This window comes from Labrus bergylta, chromosome 12, assembly GCF_963930695.1.
Source record: "Labrus bergylta chromosome 12, fLabBer1.1, whole genome shotgun sequence".
Classification (NCBI taxonomy): Eukaryota; Metazoa; Chordata; class Actinopteri; order Labriformes; family Labridae; genus Labrus; species Labrus bergylta.
Window position 1 is genome coordinate 22,122,556 of NC_089206.1, and position 20,763 is coordinate 22,143,318.

General features: G+C 40.6%; 1 protein-coding gene across 1 annotated transcript; it reads left to right on the top strand.

The window, feature by feature from the left end:
- Window positions 1-11,843: 11,843 nt before the first annotated feature.
- On the top strand, window positions 11,844-16,638 carry LOC109981538 (keratin, type II cytoskeletal cochleal). The gene is made up of 9 exons (XM_020630367.3): window positions 11,844-12,485; window positions 13,817-14,025; window positions 14,110-14,170; window positions 14,262-14,357; window positions 14,518-14,682; window positions 14,798-14,923; window positions 15,052-15,272; window positions 15,382-15,440; window positions 15,622-16,638. The coding sequence occupies exons 1-9, from the start codon at window positions 11,949-11,951 to the stop codon at window positions 15,876-15,878; spliced, it is 1,731 nt and encodes a 576-aa protein (XP_020486023.1). The 5' UTR covers window positions 11,844-11,948; the 3' UTR covers window positions 15,879-16,638.
- Window positions 16,639-20,763: the final 4,125 nt, after the last annotated feature.

A 20,763-nucleotide genomic window follows, 5' to 3' on the forward strand; every position in this document is an offset into this window, starting at 1 on the left:
GTTCTAGCACATCACTGGGGCCCATAGTGGTATCAGGGTATCAAGCTGTTCAGCCTTATTCCATAAGGCACTTTATTCTGTTGGGTACCTTTTCTCTGGCCGTGTCCTAACGTCTGCTTCAGATATGCAGAAAGTTTGCATTCTCAAACAGTATGCTCTCTAACTGGGCCTGAAAAGGGTAAAGGCAAAGAGTGCAACATACATGTGCAGGAATATCAAACTAGCGCTTTCACTTCAAGCCATTGTCACCAAGACAGATTCTTGGCCAGAATATTTCACACAGACGAGATAAAGCATGAGAAATAAGTAATAATTATTATAAGGTATCTTGGGTGCAGAATGATGGGTGAGTTCCCTTGAAGGTGTGGGGCAGGGAGAGGCATATATGGAATGGAGCGTCGTTTACATGCCAGCTTAGCCAAAAAATGCACTCCAAGCTGTTTGAGCATCTACACTACTAATTTCATTCTTACTAACTGAACTCAAACGTCTGCCAACATCAACAAATAGAGGGATAAAGAGACGCATAAACACTGAGACGCTATGAATGGACTAAATTAATACCTATCGCTCTATAAATGTAGCTTTGTATTGAATGTTTGTTTAGTCCCTTATGCAACCTTCAAGAAATGGTCACCATTGGAGCAGTTAATCTTTTTTCAGGATGATGCTGAAATTACACCAGCAACTTTGTCAATGCAGTTAAAATCAGATGACAAGTTTACTTTAGCAAGAACATCTACTTTGGTAGTGGTCACTGCAATAGATTGATATAAACTAGATGTTGACTTTCATCCAGGAGGCCAGGGTTCAGTCTGGGAGTGAAAAAGTAAAACTTGATTATTTTTATTTAATAATGTACCCTTTTTTAAGTTACACTGGTTAAGTCAGTAATGTACAAACATTAGTTATGTTAGATGTTGTACACTGCAGGACACTGCATCCCAGTGTTGTACAAGAAATTGGTCTTGATCTGAAGACCAGTCCCAAGACCACTTTTTGATGGTCTCTGTCTCCATCTCGGAATTGAAAGCATTTTTACTCGGCCTTGTCTCGGTCTCAAACTGAATGGCTATTTTTCCACGTCGTTACTGTTGAATAGAAGGAAAATGCCCCTTTTTAAAAGGACAAATAAATACAATTCATTTGTAGTTTGATTTTTATCTCCCGTTACTGCCGCAACCTTCCCAGAGTTATGGTCTAAGTGAGTGAGACGCCCGCTGCACACAAGTTTTTTTTGTGATATTTATGGTCTTGGTCTTGTCTCGGTCTCACCCTGCCTTGGTCTTGACTCGGTCTAGATCCCTAAATGTCTTGGTATAGACTCAGGGCGCGGTACCGTGCTGTACCCAAGCACGATTGCCCCCCGCAGCGCCATTCCCCCGCTGTCCGGCGCGGCCCTCGGTCACACTACACAGGACTATCCGTGCCTAAGCACGATTACCTCTAGTACATAACGTCGTAATTCAACACATGCACGCTTTATGTTATTATGAAGCGTGCTCAGTTTACAAACAGGTGAGAGAGAGAGAGAGAGAGAAAAAGAGGCACGCAGTCGAGTCCACGTCTGCACATCAGAGAACAACATGGAGAACATGACAGCTACTTTGTGGCTTATATTCTGTCATTTTAGTCAGATACAGCCATGAAACTCTGGATTCCATTTAATGTGGATTGTAAGATATATTGACAGATGTATGTGTATGAGAGGGGTGTAGGTGTGAGATGGCCGTCTTCTTTCAGGCTGGTCTGGGAGGTTGATCGGGTGAGCGAGAGACTCAGAGCGGGGGGTTCCGTCTCGAGTTTGAATCCACCTGAACTTATTACGGCCCCAGACTGTACCTGAAATGAGAGAGACGAGGGAGAGGCGTGTACCGAGTTGGATGGGAAGAAATAAGGAAGGAGGAAAGGGATGAGGAAGGAGGGTTAAATGATGAGGAAGGAGGGAAGGGAGGGTGGGTAGAAGGATCTGAGACTGTGGTGAGGTGACCAGGTGTTAAGTAGGCTGTCAGGTAATTGGAGGTGTGGTTTTAGGCGTGGTCCTGCTCCCGAACCTAAGTTAATACATTAACTCCATTAAAAATCAAGTTGCATCATCAATCAACTTTTGCTCGGATTGTCTTGTTAAAGCTAGGGTGTAATTTACTTGACAAATGCAGAGCAATATGTGTTTCCTGATTTCAAGCAAGTGTGCTTTAATAAAACAAGCACCATCCAACTATCTTCATAGAAACTTGAAAAAAAGCTGACAAAGTACTCAAGTTTAAGTTCTGTCGAGTGCAGGTATTCATAATGTACTTTAAAGGACATCACATCAATTACCTTCAGCAATTTCAGGGAGTGACACAGTGACAGCTTGGATTTTAAACAATAAAACAATCAATGCACTAATTAAAACAGGCCTTAGGGTTGGGTACCAAACAGGCTAACAGGTACCCGAATCATACCGGCACCACAGTAAACCCATCCAAAATGAATCCAATGGTGCTAAACATTTCTCCAAGAGCTCATAAAGTAAAGAGAGAAAGGGAGTGAATGTTTCTGCTGCAGTTTTATCAAGTTAGAACAAGTCAAGGCAAAGGCCAGCCCCAAACAGTAGCAAGCATTGTTACACTTTTCCAAACTCAACAGAAAATGCTTAATGGAATATTTGTGATCCAAATATATATGAAATAAAAGTACAGAGAGACAGCTTAATTATGAGCTCTTACCAAGACTACCAATAGTAGAAACACAAAGTACTATGGACTGGTTGATATACACTCTTCGGTGAATCATAGCTTCAGGGGAAACCTGCTCTATAGGGGATGGTATATGAGTTTACAGCTGCAGAAGATGAAGGTAAAAGATATGTTATATAAACTTGTTTCCTCATGCTCTGAGAGCACATAGGAGATGAGTCCCCCTTCAGCACATACATGTCACTCACACAGACACAGCAGTATGAATGGTTGACTAAAATAATTTCTACTGAGTGCATTAATAATGTGTCAGGGCACATGTAATTTAAATGTATGATTTGGAACATGCCCATCAGAGGCCTGAGGTGAATGGAGTTGTATAAGCTGATGCATGCTGGTTTGGTCCTGCCGGTTTTCGTGCCTGTCATACCTTCAATGACATTTGTACAAGTGTCTTTTCACTCTCTGTGACACACCTGCTAATCAAATTGTACAGAGAATGATTAGGTTAACGTGCAGCAACCTAAAGATTATCAGAACTTTGGAGAGATGTTCTTCTAGTTGCGTTGCTTAGCTTGTTTCCATCCAGCAACTTCACTGTTTCCAGTACACTGAAAAAGCTCGACTTTTACAATTGCACCGATGCACTGCTCTCTTGGCATCATTTCATCGCCTTTTAGTGGAAAAGCCCATTGCACACTACCTGCTCAATAGGGTTGTGAATCTTTCAGTTTTTCACGATTTAGTCCGATTTTGATAGCTGGGGTCACGATTCGAATCAAACAATAGAGACATGGTCAAGAGAAGAGTTTGGAAAAAGAAGAGAGAAAAAGAGAAGAGAAGGAAGAGAGAAACAAAAACTGAAGCAAGTAAGGTGGCATTGAGATAATGACTAGTAAAATGAGAGAAGGGGGGTTATGTGTATGAATCTGCATTCATGAATGTATAGGTGCGTGTACTGGAATGAAAGATGATTGCAGAAAGGTGACTGAAATGAGTACTGTTCAAGAAATAAATGTGCTTCAATACACTCAAACACAGGGTGTGTATACAAAGGAGGGACTGTTGCAGTCCTCCTGGTTACTTTGAACTCAAAGTCCTTACCCTATTTTGTCTACCTGTGAACATTCAGGATGCAGGTATTGTTGCTAAGGTGTGGCTCTTCTTTCCCAGAGCTCATTAACAGCCACTTCTTTGATGCTAGTCTCAAAAAATTAACCCTTCACTCACATATATACAAACACAGAGAGAGCTGTTAGACTACCACCAACTGGAACCATTTGAATAAAAATAATGCACATTGAAAGTGTGTTTGTGTGCAAAAATAATAAACAAACACATATCTCCCCTTTTGTTGCTCATCAATGAAGGCAGCAGAGAAATATGTGAGGCACTGCCACCTTCAAGTTCAGCTTTGCCTCCACCGTGCCAGTTTTCCCTCAGGCTGTTGTAGTACTGGGTGTGGTTGCAGAAGATTAGCGCTGAAAGAAAGGTGTGTTCCTGTGATTGGCACATTCTCAGAATGCTGACAGATGCTTAATATGCCACATTCATGGTTTGCAGAAGAAACACTAAGGTCAATGCTCTACACATACGTTTTCTGTCACAATGTATCATCAGTCTGTAAAGAGCATGACACACGAACAACCCTTTAAATATATGAGCATGATTCGTCTTGCACTGCAACAATGATCACAATTGGCTTCTTTCTCACATTTCTGCCTTTACTTTGCTTCTGTTGCTGACCACTACCTGTTTCATTGTGAGATACCAGCATCAAAAATTCCCACACAGAAAGTATCTTGCACTCATAGTGGTTAACTTTGTAGTGAATCTTCCTCATCTAAAGGTCTAAAGGTGTGGCCACCTTCTTAATCTTCCTTTTTATAAAGTCTAGCAGATGTCCCCTCTGGCTTGATGGACTGAGTCCACTAGCACTCCCTTGTAGTGGCTTTTGTAAAACAAGGTATTCAGGGTTGTGTGTGTGTGTGTGTGTGTGTGTGTGTGTGTGTGTGTGTGTGTGTGTGTGTGTGTGTGTGTGTGTGTGTGTGTGTGTGTGTGTGTGTGTGTGTGTGTGAGAGAGAGAGAGAGAGAGAGAGAGAGAGAGAGAGAGAGAGAGAGAGAGAGAGAGAGAGAGAGAGAGAGAGAGAGAGAGAGCTGGTAGAAGTGTCTCAGATGTAGTCACTGCCACACCTTAATCACAGAAATGTTCTGTAGCACTGACTGCTGTCTAACAAGAGTAGGAATGAATAACAGCTTTGAAACGCATCCTTCTAACTGGGGTACGTGTGAACACAACAGATATAGTTTTTCCTAATCTAACAGGCGTTTATTTGATCCTTCCAGTATTTCATTACCCATCGATCATATTTTTGCAGAATGGGAAACCCTTTGTTTTCTCTTTCTATTGCTGATAACAACACTAATATATTGGGGTCCTGCAAGCCACTTTCAACAAAACCAAATTAATTCCTGTTTTTGTAAGTGATGGAAAGTCTGTTAGTTTTGTAAAGTACATATAGTGTCTTCTATTATGAAAAGTATGTTTGGTGCCAAAACATAACCGAAGTGCAAAAATTCTGCAACATAAACCATGAAATGATTTTCAAGTTTCGTATTTATTCCCGCCATGACTGCTACATTTCCAAAGCCAACCTGGGAATTGAATTTGAGTTATGTCCAATTAATCATTGCATTTCAAGTTTGAGAAAGCACCAATACAATAAAAGAGCCTTTCTGAAGATGGAGCATGCTTAGATGTATGCAGCAGAGCTGGTAGATTTGGTGTCAGTTGTGATTTATTCCTTTGCAAATCCAGTGCGGGTGTGTACATTTTTGCAGAAATAGAACCAAATCGAACAGTGTTCTACCAATACAGGTTTTGTTTTTTAGCACATTCTCACTATCAAGTCGTCAAAGACAGCAGTTTTGTCTGGACCCTAGGTTTTAAAACATAATGTAGAAACCTATCTCATGTCACACAATGCTCTGGCTGTTCAGAACAGACGAGGACTCCACATTGAGGAAAATACAGAAAGACAAACTATCTGCTCTGCAAACGTTCAGGAATCAGTGGACGATACATTTTCTTGATTGTCGTCCTACAGATTGACCAGACCAAAACAAAAAAGAGAATAAACTTGATTATATTAAAACTCAATTTATAATCTCCAACTTTTTTGGGCTATAATACTTCATGAGTAAGCAGTGTTACAACATGTGCTCTTTAGCTGCTGCTATAAACCATGAACAGTGGTTTAACCTTTAGTGCTTTGCCTGGAGGGTACTTATCCAGATAAACAAACTGATATTTAAGTAAACATATCTCGACACGAATGAATCGTCAAGACCGAACAGCGCTATTATGCGAGTAAAAAACTGGAAGAGTGAGAGATACTATCTTTAGTTCGAAGTAGTTTGGAGTATATTGCTAGAAAGCACCAATGGAAGACAACTCATAACACACTGTGTCCATGGTAGTATATGAGAACATCAATATGTATGTAAATCAGAAGAGCTGATTATTTTTGGGTAAATCAAGTTGCAAACGTTTGCGTTGAATATTTTTGGTCTATAATCAACCACTGAAAATCAAGTGTCTGTCTGTAGTGTGTCACAATAACAGAGTATAAAGTTCAGTTTCCCTTTTGATTGATAAAGTAATTAAAATTGAAAGGAAAAAAATATATAACATGAACAAGCTCCCCGGGGTCTCCTCCTAGTTGGGCCTGCCCAGAAAACCTCCAAAAAGAGGCGTCTGGGAGGCACCCTTATATAACCCAGGACCACCTCAACTGGCTACTTTCGATTTTAAGTTCCACCTTCAATCTCTGAAGGTCTGAGCTTCTCACCCTATCTCCAACCCCCAATTCACAAATATTCTTCTATTCGCTGCAGTCCGTCAGCGCCGCGCACTACGCCGTACTTAGCTGCCACTCTAGTCAATCATTGTGTTCACACAGCGCAGGCTGCGGTCCGTCTCCGGCGAGTGCCCCCGACGGCACTACGCTCTGCTCCGTTTCATATACGCTGCGAGTCTATTTTTTTGCCGGAGTATGCTGCAGGCATGCGTCAAGCTGGACAAAATATTACAGCCCGGACAGGAAGTCAGACAAGGAAATGCACAGAGCATCCGGTCAATTTCAAAATAAAACACAATATACGGACTTGTGATCATATTTTTCATCACTTTTCATAACATTACGTCAAAACAGGCACCGAATGAACACCACATATTCTTTAGAAAGACAAAACAACATGTTGTTTGCATGTTTTTCTCTTTATTCCCGCGGGATCTTGTAGTTCTCCTGTGATGTGTCATGGGTGCACTCCGCTACGCTGATGTCCCAGAAACGGATCCAGTGTGAATGGGTGTGAGCCGTCCGACAAAACCGTGCTGCACAGTGGCATGCTCTCGTCTGACATCATTTAATTTGTGACAGCTGGTATGCGATTAACAGGACTGTGTAGCAGCGATTATCACTTGCAAATATTAGCATTTCACTCCTCCCCCTTGTGTTTGTGAAGTTCAACAAAAGTCTGTTGATGGTCGACTGCGGAGACATTTCTTATAAAAGGACTAATGCTCGTCTGACGACCAGCATTACACATTTCAGATGTCATCCCCCCCGGGGGCAGGCATCCACTGTTTTATAATGTAATCATCAGAATCTCAATTATTCCCCTTGATCCAGATCTCCAAAAGAGCCAGTGCATGCTGAAGAGTTTTGCCCAGTGGAAGGTCAAGCAGTAATAATGCAGCTTAGTGCTGAGTCTACAGGGTTCTTCCCAGCAGCTGGCTTATTTGGCCTTGATTGCTGCGATATGGATGGATGGATGGACGAATGGATACTTTATTGATCCCGAGGGACATTCAAAGCATCCAGTAGTAGGTTACAAAGACGTACATGACATGAAACATTTGTTACAAATTAACCACAAAACCGACGCCCCCCACAACTTAAAATGTGCAATTAAAAATAGACTTATACAAGAAATGTACATAACCCGTGCAGGGATAAAAATATATGTGAAATTTAAACAAGAACCTATAAACAGTTGAGGGAAAAAATCTGTAATTAGACCTGAATATAAAAAATTAAAAAGTGTTGACCTTCTGAAGTTGTGTTGTTTATGTACAGCAATGTTTTAAAAGAAGATAGTATATACTTTAAACAATGTCTGTGTAGGGGCCCCTCATCAACATGGAACATTTTGGCATTAAATTGGGAGCACCAGGAGGTTGAGGTTTTAAGATACACTGTAGGGGGAGGACATTTCAAAGTCAGGAAGAAAACAGCCCTACGGACTTTCAGAATCAGTGCGACCACTGGAAATACAGTAGCAAATAGTTCCCTTTCTGGGTTGAGGATCCCAGCACCCCAGTGCTGACACTGCCAAACCCCTCGTGAATAATTCAGATGGGGTTGTTGACTGATACCACAACTGCCTCTTGCACGTCACTCATCCCTTCTTTGTTGTCAATTTCCATCCTGCTTCTGTAAACCTCCTTGGTACTGTAACATAAATCTTAAATTCCTATCCTCAACTCAAACAGCAACCCCAGCTAAATCACCCTACCCCAGGCACACCAACTTCCACCTCCTGGTGGTCAAAAGATCCTGTGTCCTGTGTCGATAACCAACATGTCCCCCATGTAAAGATCTCCAACACAGGGCAGATTGATCTAGTACAGGTGGCTAGACGGATTAAAGAGATAACTAGCCAAAGCAGCAGAGGTTACTTTGGCTAAGCAGACTGTACATCAGTAACCATTATTCAATAAAGCTTTTCAATTTCAGTGCCTTGTCTCCTTCTTTGTCCTGTGGAAAATAAATCTGTTTTGCAGCTGATTGTCATTTTCAGCCAACCTGCATTTATTTTGTATTATTGTATCAGTCTTTAAACTTGCATAGTTTCTGAAGTTGCAGCCCATTTCCCTGATAGACACCTTTTGGTTTGTTGCATTGCCTTTTTCTGTTGTTGGCAGCTCTACATTACAAAAACAAATGCAACACTTCATAATCACTTAAGCAGGCATCTCACCTTGGTGAAAAAACATTCAGAAATCCTCTGTAAAATCCCCATATCTACTTTATTTCAAAGCTGCTAAGAGAGGTTTATCTTTCGATAAAATAGGTTTTACTAATATGAACATAACCTTGTTAGTATAATAGAGCCTAAAGACAAACCAGTGATAGCATTTGGTTTAAGAGATGATGTTCGAGAGATGTGTTTCATTGGGCTTTACTACCGTACCAAGGTGTGTCAACACAATGCAGATAAATGTTAGTGCCCTGGACAAAAAAAGTTAAGAATGTTACTTAAGTTTAATCACACCAAAAAGATGGAATTTGCTATCAAGTGTAACCAAAAGATACGGTGAAGAGTCCAATATAAAAATGTTATAATACAAACGGCGTCTTAATTGGCACTGAAGCATTGGACATCAGAATCGACTCATCCACCTTCTGTAATTACTCTTACTTTTCTCGGGAGTTTCTCTTGCCAAGTTTCAGTAGAGTAAACTCCCTTCTCCAAGTTGGTTCTCACAGGGAAAATGAGCTTGTGAACATTCCTCTACATGCGCTGACTAGAAAGCCTGAAATGTCACCTGTCATATCATGTGAGATCAAATATAATCCTGCAACTGATTAGTGGGTGTCTCTGCCTTTAAGAAAAGGTGAAATGCTTTACTGTAATTTCAAAGACACATACTATGACACCTGTCAGATTTTATGAAAAGGTTAAAGATGTATAATTAGAGGCCCCTGCTTTGACCGATCAGTTTTTTGTAGCAGCAATCTGTTCTTTATATATGTACTCTACAGAAAAATATTTAATTTCTACACAATACATAACAAATTGAATGTTTATATCAAATACAGGTTGAAGACAAGTCTTTAGGGTTAAATAACAGATGTTCTATGACTGTTGTTTCTTTCAGTAGCCTTTCTTTGATCAATACTTCACAGACACAACCATCAGCATCATGCTGTGTGAAGGAGACGTTTCTTATAAAAGGTTATAAATGCTCGTCTGGCAACCAGCATTATACATTCAGAATAGCTGTAAATGCTGTGATACATAGCAAATGATCATTGCACAATTGTCTTGTGTTGTATCAAACAAACTAAAAAAATAAAACAAGCTGTTGCCTTGGATCGTACAAGTGTTTATCTCCAGGTGGGTCTTAGTGCATGCATGACTCTCTTCCCCCAACTACCAAGTGGATCTAGAGGCCTTTCCTTAACCATGCATTAATTGTTCTTTGGTTATATTTGATGGTAAATAACTGCAGATGCATGTGCATACAATGTTTAGAGTATACATTTTGCAGGCTTTAACATTTTTTTGGATGTATGGTGTTGCCAAAAAAACAGTTTTATTGATGCAAAGTTGCATAACATCCATGTACAGTATGCTGCATATGTTCTAGGCTACTACATGAGAGAATGTTCAAGCGAGAGTGAAGTGCTGACATTTTATGTTGGGGTGTGACTACAGAATAGAGAATGGGAAGCCAACACCTACATCAGATGGGTTCCAACAGGCATCAACAGTTCCAATTCTGACAGAGCAGGAAATCTGGTTTACTATTCAACCCCTGATGTTCTTTTAGCTGCAGCTGACATTAATGAAAGTTTTAAATCACTTTATTCAGGATATCAAGTTGGAAAAAGTCTATTTAATATACCTACTATCTAAAAGAAGTGTGGTAACACTTACTGAACATGATTGGATCAAGGAGACATACAGCGGTATGAGCATTGCAGATAATAAGTGTAGTGCCCTCAAGCAGCTACAAGCTACAGGCCCAAACGTATTAATAAAAGGATGATTTTAACAGAGAACTCAGGAATTCAAAACTCATTTCTTACAGAAGGTATTTACCCATTTGTCCACAGGTCACTTTATTTACCGCCTACCCCTTCTACTGTAGAAACCCTTATTAAAAAGGATTTCTGCTTTTTTCACCTCAAATGAATGTCTTATTTGTGTAAACAACCCTTTTGTTCATCTTAGGAGGAGCATTCTTCTTTGGTCATTTCTCTGCAAGGTGTCTGCCTCGTGTATCTAGTTGTGTGCAGTTCGCTTGAATATATCAAATGTGCAAAACGAAACCCAAAACTATTCCTCCTGACGTGAGTTTAGTTTAGTTTTACTTTCTTTAATGTTTGAAGTCAAATGTCTCTAAGCAGCCACCTCTTTTAAACCATAGCTTTAACAACAATCAAGCTTGCATTCTCCAAACTCTAATACCCTATGTGTTCTGTTCTTGGCTTAAGACAGCCAGAAGTCTTTTAACAAATTGTTTAATTAAATGCACATCTGAAACACTTTCAGACCTTCATAAGAAAATCTAAAACAATATTCAGAAATAATGCACATAATTTCTAATGTCCTAGAAGGGTAGGTTGCAACTCTACTTAGAGCACATACTCTATGGACAGCTGCTTAGTTTTACTAAAATTAAATCTGGTTTGGTTTACTTATTTAAGACTTAATGCAAACCTCCTTTCCTTCTTTCTTTGACTTCCATCCAGCCTCATAATGGCTTTACATTGCATGAAGTTCAAGCCTAAATGGTCTTTTATGCATTACATCTCATCTGTACTTTGCGCACATTCAGTTTTTTATTGTAGAATTTGGAAATTTGCCGCAAGTTGCACATTTCTGCGCAAGCTGTACCGTTTTTTCATTACAAAGGATATAATGAACATACTGTATTCTTTTTAGTTTCTTATCAGAAGGAATACTTCTGTTAATTGCAATACGTTTTTTAAAATAATGTCTATATTTTAATTGTGATGCACCAAACATAAAAAGATTATAATTTCCCATAATCTTACTAGCTAATTTACCCTGATTCCTGATGTTCTTCTGTGAACATAAAAATGTAAATTTACAAGAATATTCCCTCCTAACCCGCGGCTCTGATGCCATTCCTCTGCAAGCACCTGGGTGTGTCAAGCCACGATCACCTTACAGTGGTGGCACTGTTACTCGTCTAACAGGCTGATCCGCTCCTAGCCATACTGCTTATTGCCTGCAAATGCACCTTCCAGGATCTAGGTAACAGGAGGCAGGTAAAAGGGGAGGTGGAGCTTACTGAGACCTCCTCCACTGTTGGAGGCAGATAAAAGTCCATCACGGAGAGCAAGAAGACACTTAGAGGGACTCGACTCTCCTCTTTGTGCGCCCTGCCATACCTCTCTCTCTCTGCTCTACCTTTTGTCTGTGAATTCTACCCTGTCAGAGGAAAATATGAATAAGTCTGTGACGAGTTACACCGTGACCTCCAGAGGCGTTGGTGGTGGTGGTGGAGGTGGAGGTGGAGGTAGCTTCCGTAAGTCAAATAGCTCACAATCTCTCAGTTCTGCCATGATGGGAGGCGGTGGTAGGATGAGCAGCTCAAGGTTTAGTGTTAGTGGTGGGAATTTCGGAGGTAGTAGGTCGGGCAGCTCAATGTTTAGTATGAAAAGTGGTGGTGGTGGTGGTGGTTTCAGTTATGGTGGTGGTGGTTTCAGTTATCTTGGTGGTGGTGGTGGTGGTGGTGGTGGCGGTGGTGGTGGCGGTGGTGGTTTCGGTGGTGGTGCTGGTGGTTTCGGAGGTGGTTTCGGAGGTGGTATGGGTGCTGGCGGCGGCGGAGGTTTTTGTGCGCCAATCACAAACGTCCAAGTCAACCAGAGCCTGTTGTCCCCTCTGAACCTTGAGATCGACCCCAACATCTCGAAGGTCCGAAGCAATGAGAAAGAGCAGATCAAGACCCTCAACAACCGCTTCGCCAGCTTCATTGACAAGGTAAGAGTTTCTTCTTTCACTTCAAGGAAACAGCCTCAGTTAAAGAATGTTTACAGTATTCGATTGATTTTAAATTGGTCTTGTCATGCAAAATATGGTATTTGAAGCCAGAAAGTTTTAATATGTCAACCCAAGCGTACATTTGGTTGAACAAAACATGAGGTATTGATGTTGGATGCACAAAACAGATGAGCCACAGTTTATTGGTTAGTGCAAGCATGTAGAAGTGCAACAAACTGCATCCAAATGGGCTCCAAGGCACATAAAATATTGCACAGCAACTGATCCAACATGAATTATTGGAATGCCAACAGCATTGAAATCCATAACTCTAACCCTTAATGCAACCAAGCATTATTTGTTGTTCAAAACAGCAGTGTCTCACGCTGCATTCACGAAGCAAAACTTTGCATCAGCTAACAGTAAATGAAACCTGACCTACTCCTTTAACTTATCTTTCATCACACTTGGACCTTTACCAGCTGTCTCTGTGTAGATTGAGAGGGAGAAAATACTAGAGTGGTTGGATCCAGTGACACTCAGTATGAGGGGAAGAAGGTTAATGTTAACCTTTAAGTAATGTTAGAGGTTTATGGGGAGGGGCGGGGCTAAGGTGTGGCACAAACACCTCAGCTTGCCTTAGAAAAAAAAATGATGTAACAAGTTCACACCCAAAACCTTCTGTAGGGTTCAGAGCCGCATGCCAAAGAATTGTTCTCTCAATGTTTCTCAATGTTTATTAGCATGTCAGATCTCTCATCAGAGATCAACTGTACTGAGCAGAGAGACCTTCGACTGGAGTTTGTGTAGAATATTTCTGCCCCGAGGGGTGTTTTCTTAAAGCAGTTGTTCTTTCTGTGTGGGACACAGCTAGAGGGGTCACCTGAGTAAAGTGAAACACAGTAGACAAACATACTTTTAACATTGGAGTCAGCATGACTAATTCATGAAGAAAAGTGCCAACATGTGTATTGAAATACATTATTTCCTGTCTTAATGTCATTTTATTTTAGAGTTTTTAAAAAAATCTGAAAAAGTTTTCAAGTTGTGCCAATAACTTTTTCCCCCGATTCAATTTATATTAAAAGTGACATCACAGAATATTTCGGTAACTAGGTTGGAGCTGAAATGACTTGTCAATCTAAGGAAGCTCCAGCCTATAGTATACCCCCTTTATCATGTCATCTTCAAATGCACTGAATAAGGGTTTTGAATGAGACCATGAACTTGTTGGGAAAATATTTAATTGATGTAATAAACAACTACATAGTATGGTCATTTTCTGGTTGACTTCTATAGATCTTAATTATGCAAACCCTTGTACTTTTTAGGTGCGCTTCCTGGAGCAGCAGAACAAAATGCTGGAAACCAAGTGGAGCCTGTTGCAGGAACAGACCACCACCCGCTCCAACATTGACGCCATGTTCGAGGCTTACATTGCAAACCTGCGCAGACAGCTCGACGGTCTCGGCAATGAGAAGGTCAAGCTGGAGTCAGAGCTGAGGAACATGCAGGGACTGGTAGAGGACTTTAAGACCAAGTGAGTTGATACTAGCACGGACGACCTGCAGTAGTAGAAACACTGTATTTTTCAATCAGCTAATTATTTCCATATTTGTGTCAGATATGAAGATGAAATCAACAAGCGTGCAGCTGTAGAGAATGACTTTGTGCTCCTCAAGAAGGTAAGAGTTGATCTGAGATGTAAAAATGTCACTTTACCAGTGAAATGATGCCTTCATCAAATACGTCCGCTTTCTGTTTCTCTGCTGACAGGATGTCGATGCGGCCTACATGAACAAGGTTGAGCTAGAAGCCAAGGTCGATTCCCTTCAGGATGAAATCAACTTCCTCAGAGCTGTCTTTGAGGCGGTAAGAAAATCATGTCTGTCTCTTTGCGTCCCATTTTTAGTAAAATCTAATTTTGCTTACAATAAGAGATAAAAATCTGGCCCTCTTGGGTATGGATAAAAAAAATAGATGCAAGCTCTCCTTTCTAAGTCCAATTTTAAAAATGAAATCTCTTGTGCAGGAACTGAATGAGCTCCAGGGACAGATCAAGGACACTTCAGTCGTTGTGGAGATGAACAACAGCCGTACCCTGGACATGGATGCCATTGTGGCTGATGTCAAGGCTCAGTATGACGACATCGCCAAACGCAACCGTGCTGAGGCAGAGAGTTGGTACCAACAAAAGGTAGGTCGAGAAAGTACCTTCACCCACAGTTTGAATATGAAATAAAAAATCTGCAATATCAAATAAAATTGGGATCTCGAACAAAAGTCATTAAAAAAAAATCTTTTTAATATAGTTCCAGGAGATGCAGTCCTCCGCAGGCGCAGCAGGAGATGACCTTCGCAACACCAAGAGTGAGATTGCTGAGCTCACACGCATGATTAGCCGTCTCCAGAATGAGATTGAGTCAGTGAAAGGACAGGTAAACTCACAGTAACAGCTACTTAACCATCACTTTAATACATATATTTAGACCTTTCAGCCATAAACACACAAAGCTTGTTTTTTTATTTAATTTCTAAAGCCTCTGCTTACCTTTCTACCTGCCAGCGAGCCAACCTTGAGGCCCAGATTGCTGAGGCCGAGGAGCGTGGAGAGTTGGCAGTCAAGGACGCCAAGGCCCGCATCGGGGACCTTGAGGAGGCCCTGCAAAGAGCAAAACAGGACATGGCCCGCCAGGTCCGTGAGTACCAGGAGCTCATGAACGTCAAGCTGGCTCTGGACATTGAGATCGCCACCTACAGGAAGCTGCTGGAGGGAGAGGAGGACAGGTACTGAAAAATCAAATCTACTTTGGACCATAGAGACATTTAATGAAAACGTAAAATACATTGTGCAGGAAGCGACTTCTTCAAATTCTTATCTGTGTACAAATTTCAGGATTGCCACTGGTGGTGGAAGTGCAACCATCCACGTCCAGACATCATCCTCCAGTTCTGGTACGTATTTAACAAATATCTCTACATTTCAATATCCAGGCCATCTTAAGACATTAATGTGATTATGAAAACTGAAAGTGAGAAAAGTTTTTGCTATTACCGTGTCACTTGAGCATCAAATCAAGAGCACCATTTGAGATGTAAGGAATAATGATTTCTAATATTCCATCTGAAAACGCAGGTGGTGGTGGCGGAGGCGGCGGCATGGGCGGCGGCTATGGCGGCGGCGGCGGCTATGGCGGCGGCGGCGGAATGGGCGGCGGCTATGGCGGCGGCGGAATGGGCGGCGGCTATGGCGGCGGCGGAATGGGCGGCGGCTTCAGCAGCAGCGGCGGCTTCAGCAGCGGCGGCGGCGGCTTCAGCAGCGGCGGCGGCGGCGGAATGAGCAGCAGCTCGGTGCAACGGACGTCCAGCTCAAGGCAGTCATCTCGTTACTAAATCCAGCTGTTGTCTCTCTCTTCATTCCTTCATTTGTTCTCCACCTCTTGTACCTCCAGCCTCTCACAAAGCTTCCATAACCCTCAACACCCCTCAAAATCCAGCAGACCCAGGAATTTAGTCACTGAGGTGCTCCTTCCTTATCGGCACCACAGAGAGAGTAAGAGATAACATCAAAAAGAAATCAGAGGCAAAGCGATTATTAGACCAGAAAAACAGAGCAGCAGAGATGTGAGTCTGTCCTCTCTTCTTTGGATCAGTCAGCCAGGCTGTCTTTTAGTTGCTGGATGTGCTGTCAAGCAGACAAGATGATACTTGTAGTGTCATGACAGAAAATCTCAACAAAGCAACAATAACTGCACACAAAATACCAGCATGTTAAATATTTGAGCAGGGGGCAAAATTGTATACCTGGTCTTGAATTTTTAAGAATACATGACATACACCTGTCACACCTATGACTCCATCTTCCTGCAATGTCTTCTCTGTTGTATCACATCTGTCATCGTGTGCATTGTGACATCATCAAAAGCAGCCACACTTAACACTGTCATATTTCACTTGTTGTGTCCTCTTTTCTTTTCTTGTTCGGAGAGAAAATGAGCTCTCCACTTCAGCATATCAGTGGTGTCCTGATCCTGCTTTGCTTCCATTTCCACTCTAAATGAAAATGAAACATGGTTAAGGCTGACTGGAAAAGAACAGATCCATCATGAATTTGTAACACCAAATGCCTGAAATAAATCTGATTTCATAATCACTTTAGCTGTTGAGTTTTTTCTTTTAAGGTTTTGTTATGAAGCAACTTTGAACTACACAAATGATTTGGTTTAATACACCTCTTTATACATCTTCCTGTCTATTAGAATCTTAGCATAGAATAATAATAGTGTTCAAAGATAAGGGTTGACAGCAGCAGAGTTACTATTAAACTATCATTTTGAAACAATACATTTTCAAATATTACTCAGAAATAATACAGGAAACTTTTTGTTTTTAGTCACCACTTGATGAACAAAATGACAACTGTCAGTGTCGGATTTTATCAGATGTAACCTGCTAATTGCTAAATAAACAGCTGAGCTAATTGTCTTAAACTCTGTATTTGGTTAAAAACTTAGAATTAGACATTTTACTGTTACCAGCTGATTCTTTGTCAAACTAGAACTTTGTATATGCATTTGTTTGCTACACACACTAACATCAAATGATATACACTGGAGTTTAAGGTCATGGACTTACCTTTAAAAGTGATGAGACACACTTTTTCATCTTAAAAGTTTGCTGCATCTTGACCACCGGTGCAACGAATATACCAGAATAAAATGCAGTGATAAGTGCCGTCAGATTCCACCATCAACCACTGCACACAACTTAACGCATGTAAAATCTGGACACTAGCAGTGACACGTTGTCCAGCAGGATAACACATTACAACTTTATACATCAGTTTTACATTGTGCCACATGTAAATGGTAAATGGAATTGAGCTTGTATAGCACTTTTCTACATTTTACATCAGTTTTAAATAATGTGCGGCATGTGACTTCATGTTATTCAAATGACAAGAAAATCTGATGTTCACTTCAGTGTTTAATATCATTTTTTTATGGTAAGCGAGCGGTAATCATGTAGAAGAAGCTGATTTTGAATAATGTTTTCTTGCTACTTCAGTTCCTATAAAACAAAAAGGAAAGATTTAGCCAACTTTAGGAACAGAAGAGTCTTACCTTTGGCTCTTAATGAAGCCTAACTTACTAACTTTAACTACTTCTTATCATCGTCAAAGAAAGAAACAACAAGTGGAGTGTTCAGGACACATTTTGTCTTTAGGGAAGACGACACAGAAGAATAAGAAGTTAAATGTAAACAATGCAGAAAAACAGTTTCCAAGAAATGCAAGTTATTTATTTTCTACTGTTTAAGAGAAGTTCATTTCTACTTTAAAACGAAAATGTGTCGTTTTAATTTCAAGCGATGCTTTGATTTCAGTTTGAAATATTCAATAAATAACCACAAAAGAGTTAATCAGATATGCACTCTTTCATTAGAAAACATATCCCAGCTTTCATAGTTGAGTTTATTAGAGAGTAGAGACCATGTCAGTGAACTATGAGGGCAAAAAACAAATAATTGTTCATCAAGGTAAAATGTTCAATTAATCATGATATTGATTTGAGGTTATATCATCCAGCCCTAATTTCTGCTATATTTATATATTAAATGCCGCACATTCTTCCCTTAATGATTGTGATTTGATGTAGAAAAACTTAGGAACGAAAAATGGCTGCTGCAATGCACTTTGGAGACGGCCCCTAACCGTTCCCATGACAACTCTGTACAGACACTCGGAGCCAGATTTACTAAAGGTTTGCGTGTCTTAAAACGTGTGCAAACTTGATTCCACCAGAAAAAAAAAGTGCTATCTGATCTACTAACAGCGCACAGTGACGATTGCGTCTTTCAAATGAGCAAAACAACACGCATTGTCCATTTAGTACGTTTACCTTAATGAATATGCAATATGGGGCGTTTCTGCCCTAAGGTGCAAAATACTGGGAGGAGAAAATGCAAACAACTTAAGTTAGTACACGCATTGAGATTCACCAAACCTGACAAAAATTGCTGTGATTGTGACGGTGTCTGAATTTAACACCTTTGAAAGGAACGTGCTAATCCAGGAGACCAGCGTTACGCACAACAGGCTGCTGTTATTGTAGTGAGGAGACATAGGCACAACAAAAGAAAGCATAAAGATCGCGTTTTTCCCCACGTGTTTATGTTTCAAATGACAGAAAAATAAATGGCATGCATTTGTTTTTTAATTTGATTCAATATTCTAATCGTTAAGGCAGAGAAACACCATGATTAAACTACAGGCTATTGTTGCCATAAATATATCTAAACAAAACTGAACATCCACAGCCTCTGCATTCTATAGAATTTCAACATTGACATTTATGTCTTTCTATTTCCCTCTTTTCACCAACATTACATTTTAAACTGGGGATTTCCTTTTTCTCGGGCTACACGTCTCTCCCCCAGCTCGCCCCCTCTTGTGCGCTCCTCTCCATAATGCGCTCGTCACCTCCCTCTAAAGCCCGCTGCTTCTACTCTGTAGGACGCTTGGATTGGGGGACCTCACCACTGTTTGTACCCCCGTCTTCGACACCTCTTTCCAGGGCATTTATGTCCGATCAGCTGTCTGGTGCGCAACAACGGCGAGTGTAGAGCGCCCGTGCCACAGAGGACACAGCTCGCACCTCCTGCGCAATGTATGACACTTCATTCTTAAGATTAAGGGAAGAAAAGAGAGGCCCTGTTTAATGCCGATGTTTTCTTATAACCAAAATTTTCTTTGTAATATTCAGATTTATCTCCTATAACTCGAAAGTATTGTGCGTTTATTTGCCTCTCTCACTAATACCTATTTTGCGCTTGCAGTCATCCTGCTTTCTGTCCAAACTCTCCGTGATGTAAACCAGTAGAACATGCAAAAACCTAACTTAAATAGTACCGCCTCCACAAGGTTTGCACCTGGTGTCATTCACGCAAATTCTCATAGTAGATCACCTGCAAAACGCCCACCAACCAAACGTGCAAACTTTTGGAGTGAACACGCAATTTAGTATTGGGAGCTTAGTAAATCTGGCCCTCAGTTGGCACCTACATCATTATAGCTTTGACAATTTAGAGTCAGTGTTTCCCCTACCATTATATTAGGGGGGCGGCCCGCAAACACAACGTTTACAGTAAGGACGGACCTGTGGGCATGACGTCAGTTTGTCTTACCTTCATCAAAGTGGTGGATAAAGCCTCAAACCAGCTTCTGTACTCTTTTAACTTCATCCTCGTCAACCCGGACAATTCATCAGCATATATGTTGTTTGTTCGATGTGAAATGCTAGTCCATAAGCAATGTTTCTCATCCATTTAGCCATTTTTTACACATCAGACGTTGCTCAAACTTCCCACGAATCCCACCATGCGTCTGACGTCACTGGATGAAAACCAACTTCCCCTGACGCTACCCCCCTGCCCTGATAAAATGCTCCATCCGTTTCTGCGCATGCTCAGTGGTCCAAATGGTATTTTCCTGTAAATAAGTTGCTTTCCAAATCGGGAAATTTTATTGATGTAGTATATATATATATATATATATATATATATATATATATATATATATATCATCAATGAGAAACCATTCAATTAGTCACTCTATCCATAATCATAGATCTAACATCTTTTTCCTATTTTTATGTCAGATTTAAGCTTTATAGGCCTGAATGTGACAATATTGCTAAAGCATATAATGACAAAGAATACAATAATAATAGTACTTAAATAATAAAATAAAAAACTCTTGATGCATGTTTGAATAAAAGTAGATATATTCATGCTTTGACAAGACTGTTGGCAAGAATACATGACAAGTACAAAACTAGTTTTCAGAATAAAGGTTGGTTGGAATATTTACAATACATCTTCAGGACTTCAAAAGAATGTCAACTCTTTAATGTCAAGACTTTAATGCAATCGCATCACCTGAATCACACCTCCAGACTCTGTATTCTCCACTCTTACAGGTTTTGACGTCATGCATCAAATCTGTGTCTTAATAATAATAATAATAATAATAATAATACATTTAATTTGTAACGCACTTTACATTTTTGCAATTAAATCTCAAAGTGCTACATGAAAAAACAAATTTCATCAACGAAGCCACTAACGAAACTAAAAGCAAGTCATACTGCTTATTGCCTGCAAATGCACCTTCCAGGATCTAGGTAACAGGAGGCAGGTAAAGGGGGAGGTGGAGCTTACTGAGACCTCCTCCACTGTTGGAGGCAGATAAAAGTCCATCACGGAGAGCAAGAAGACA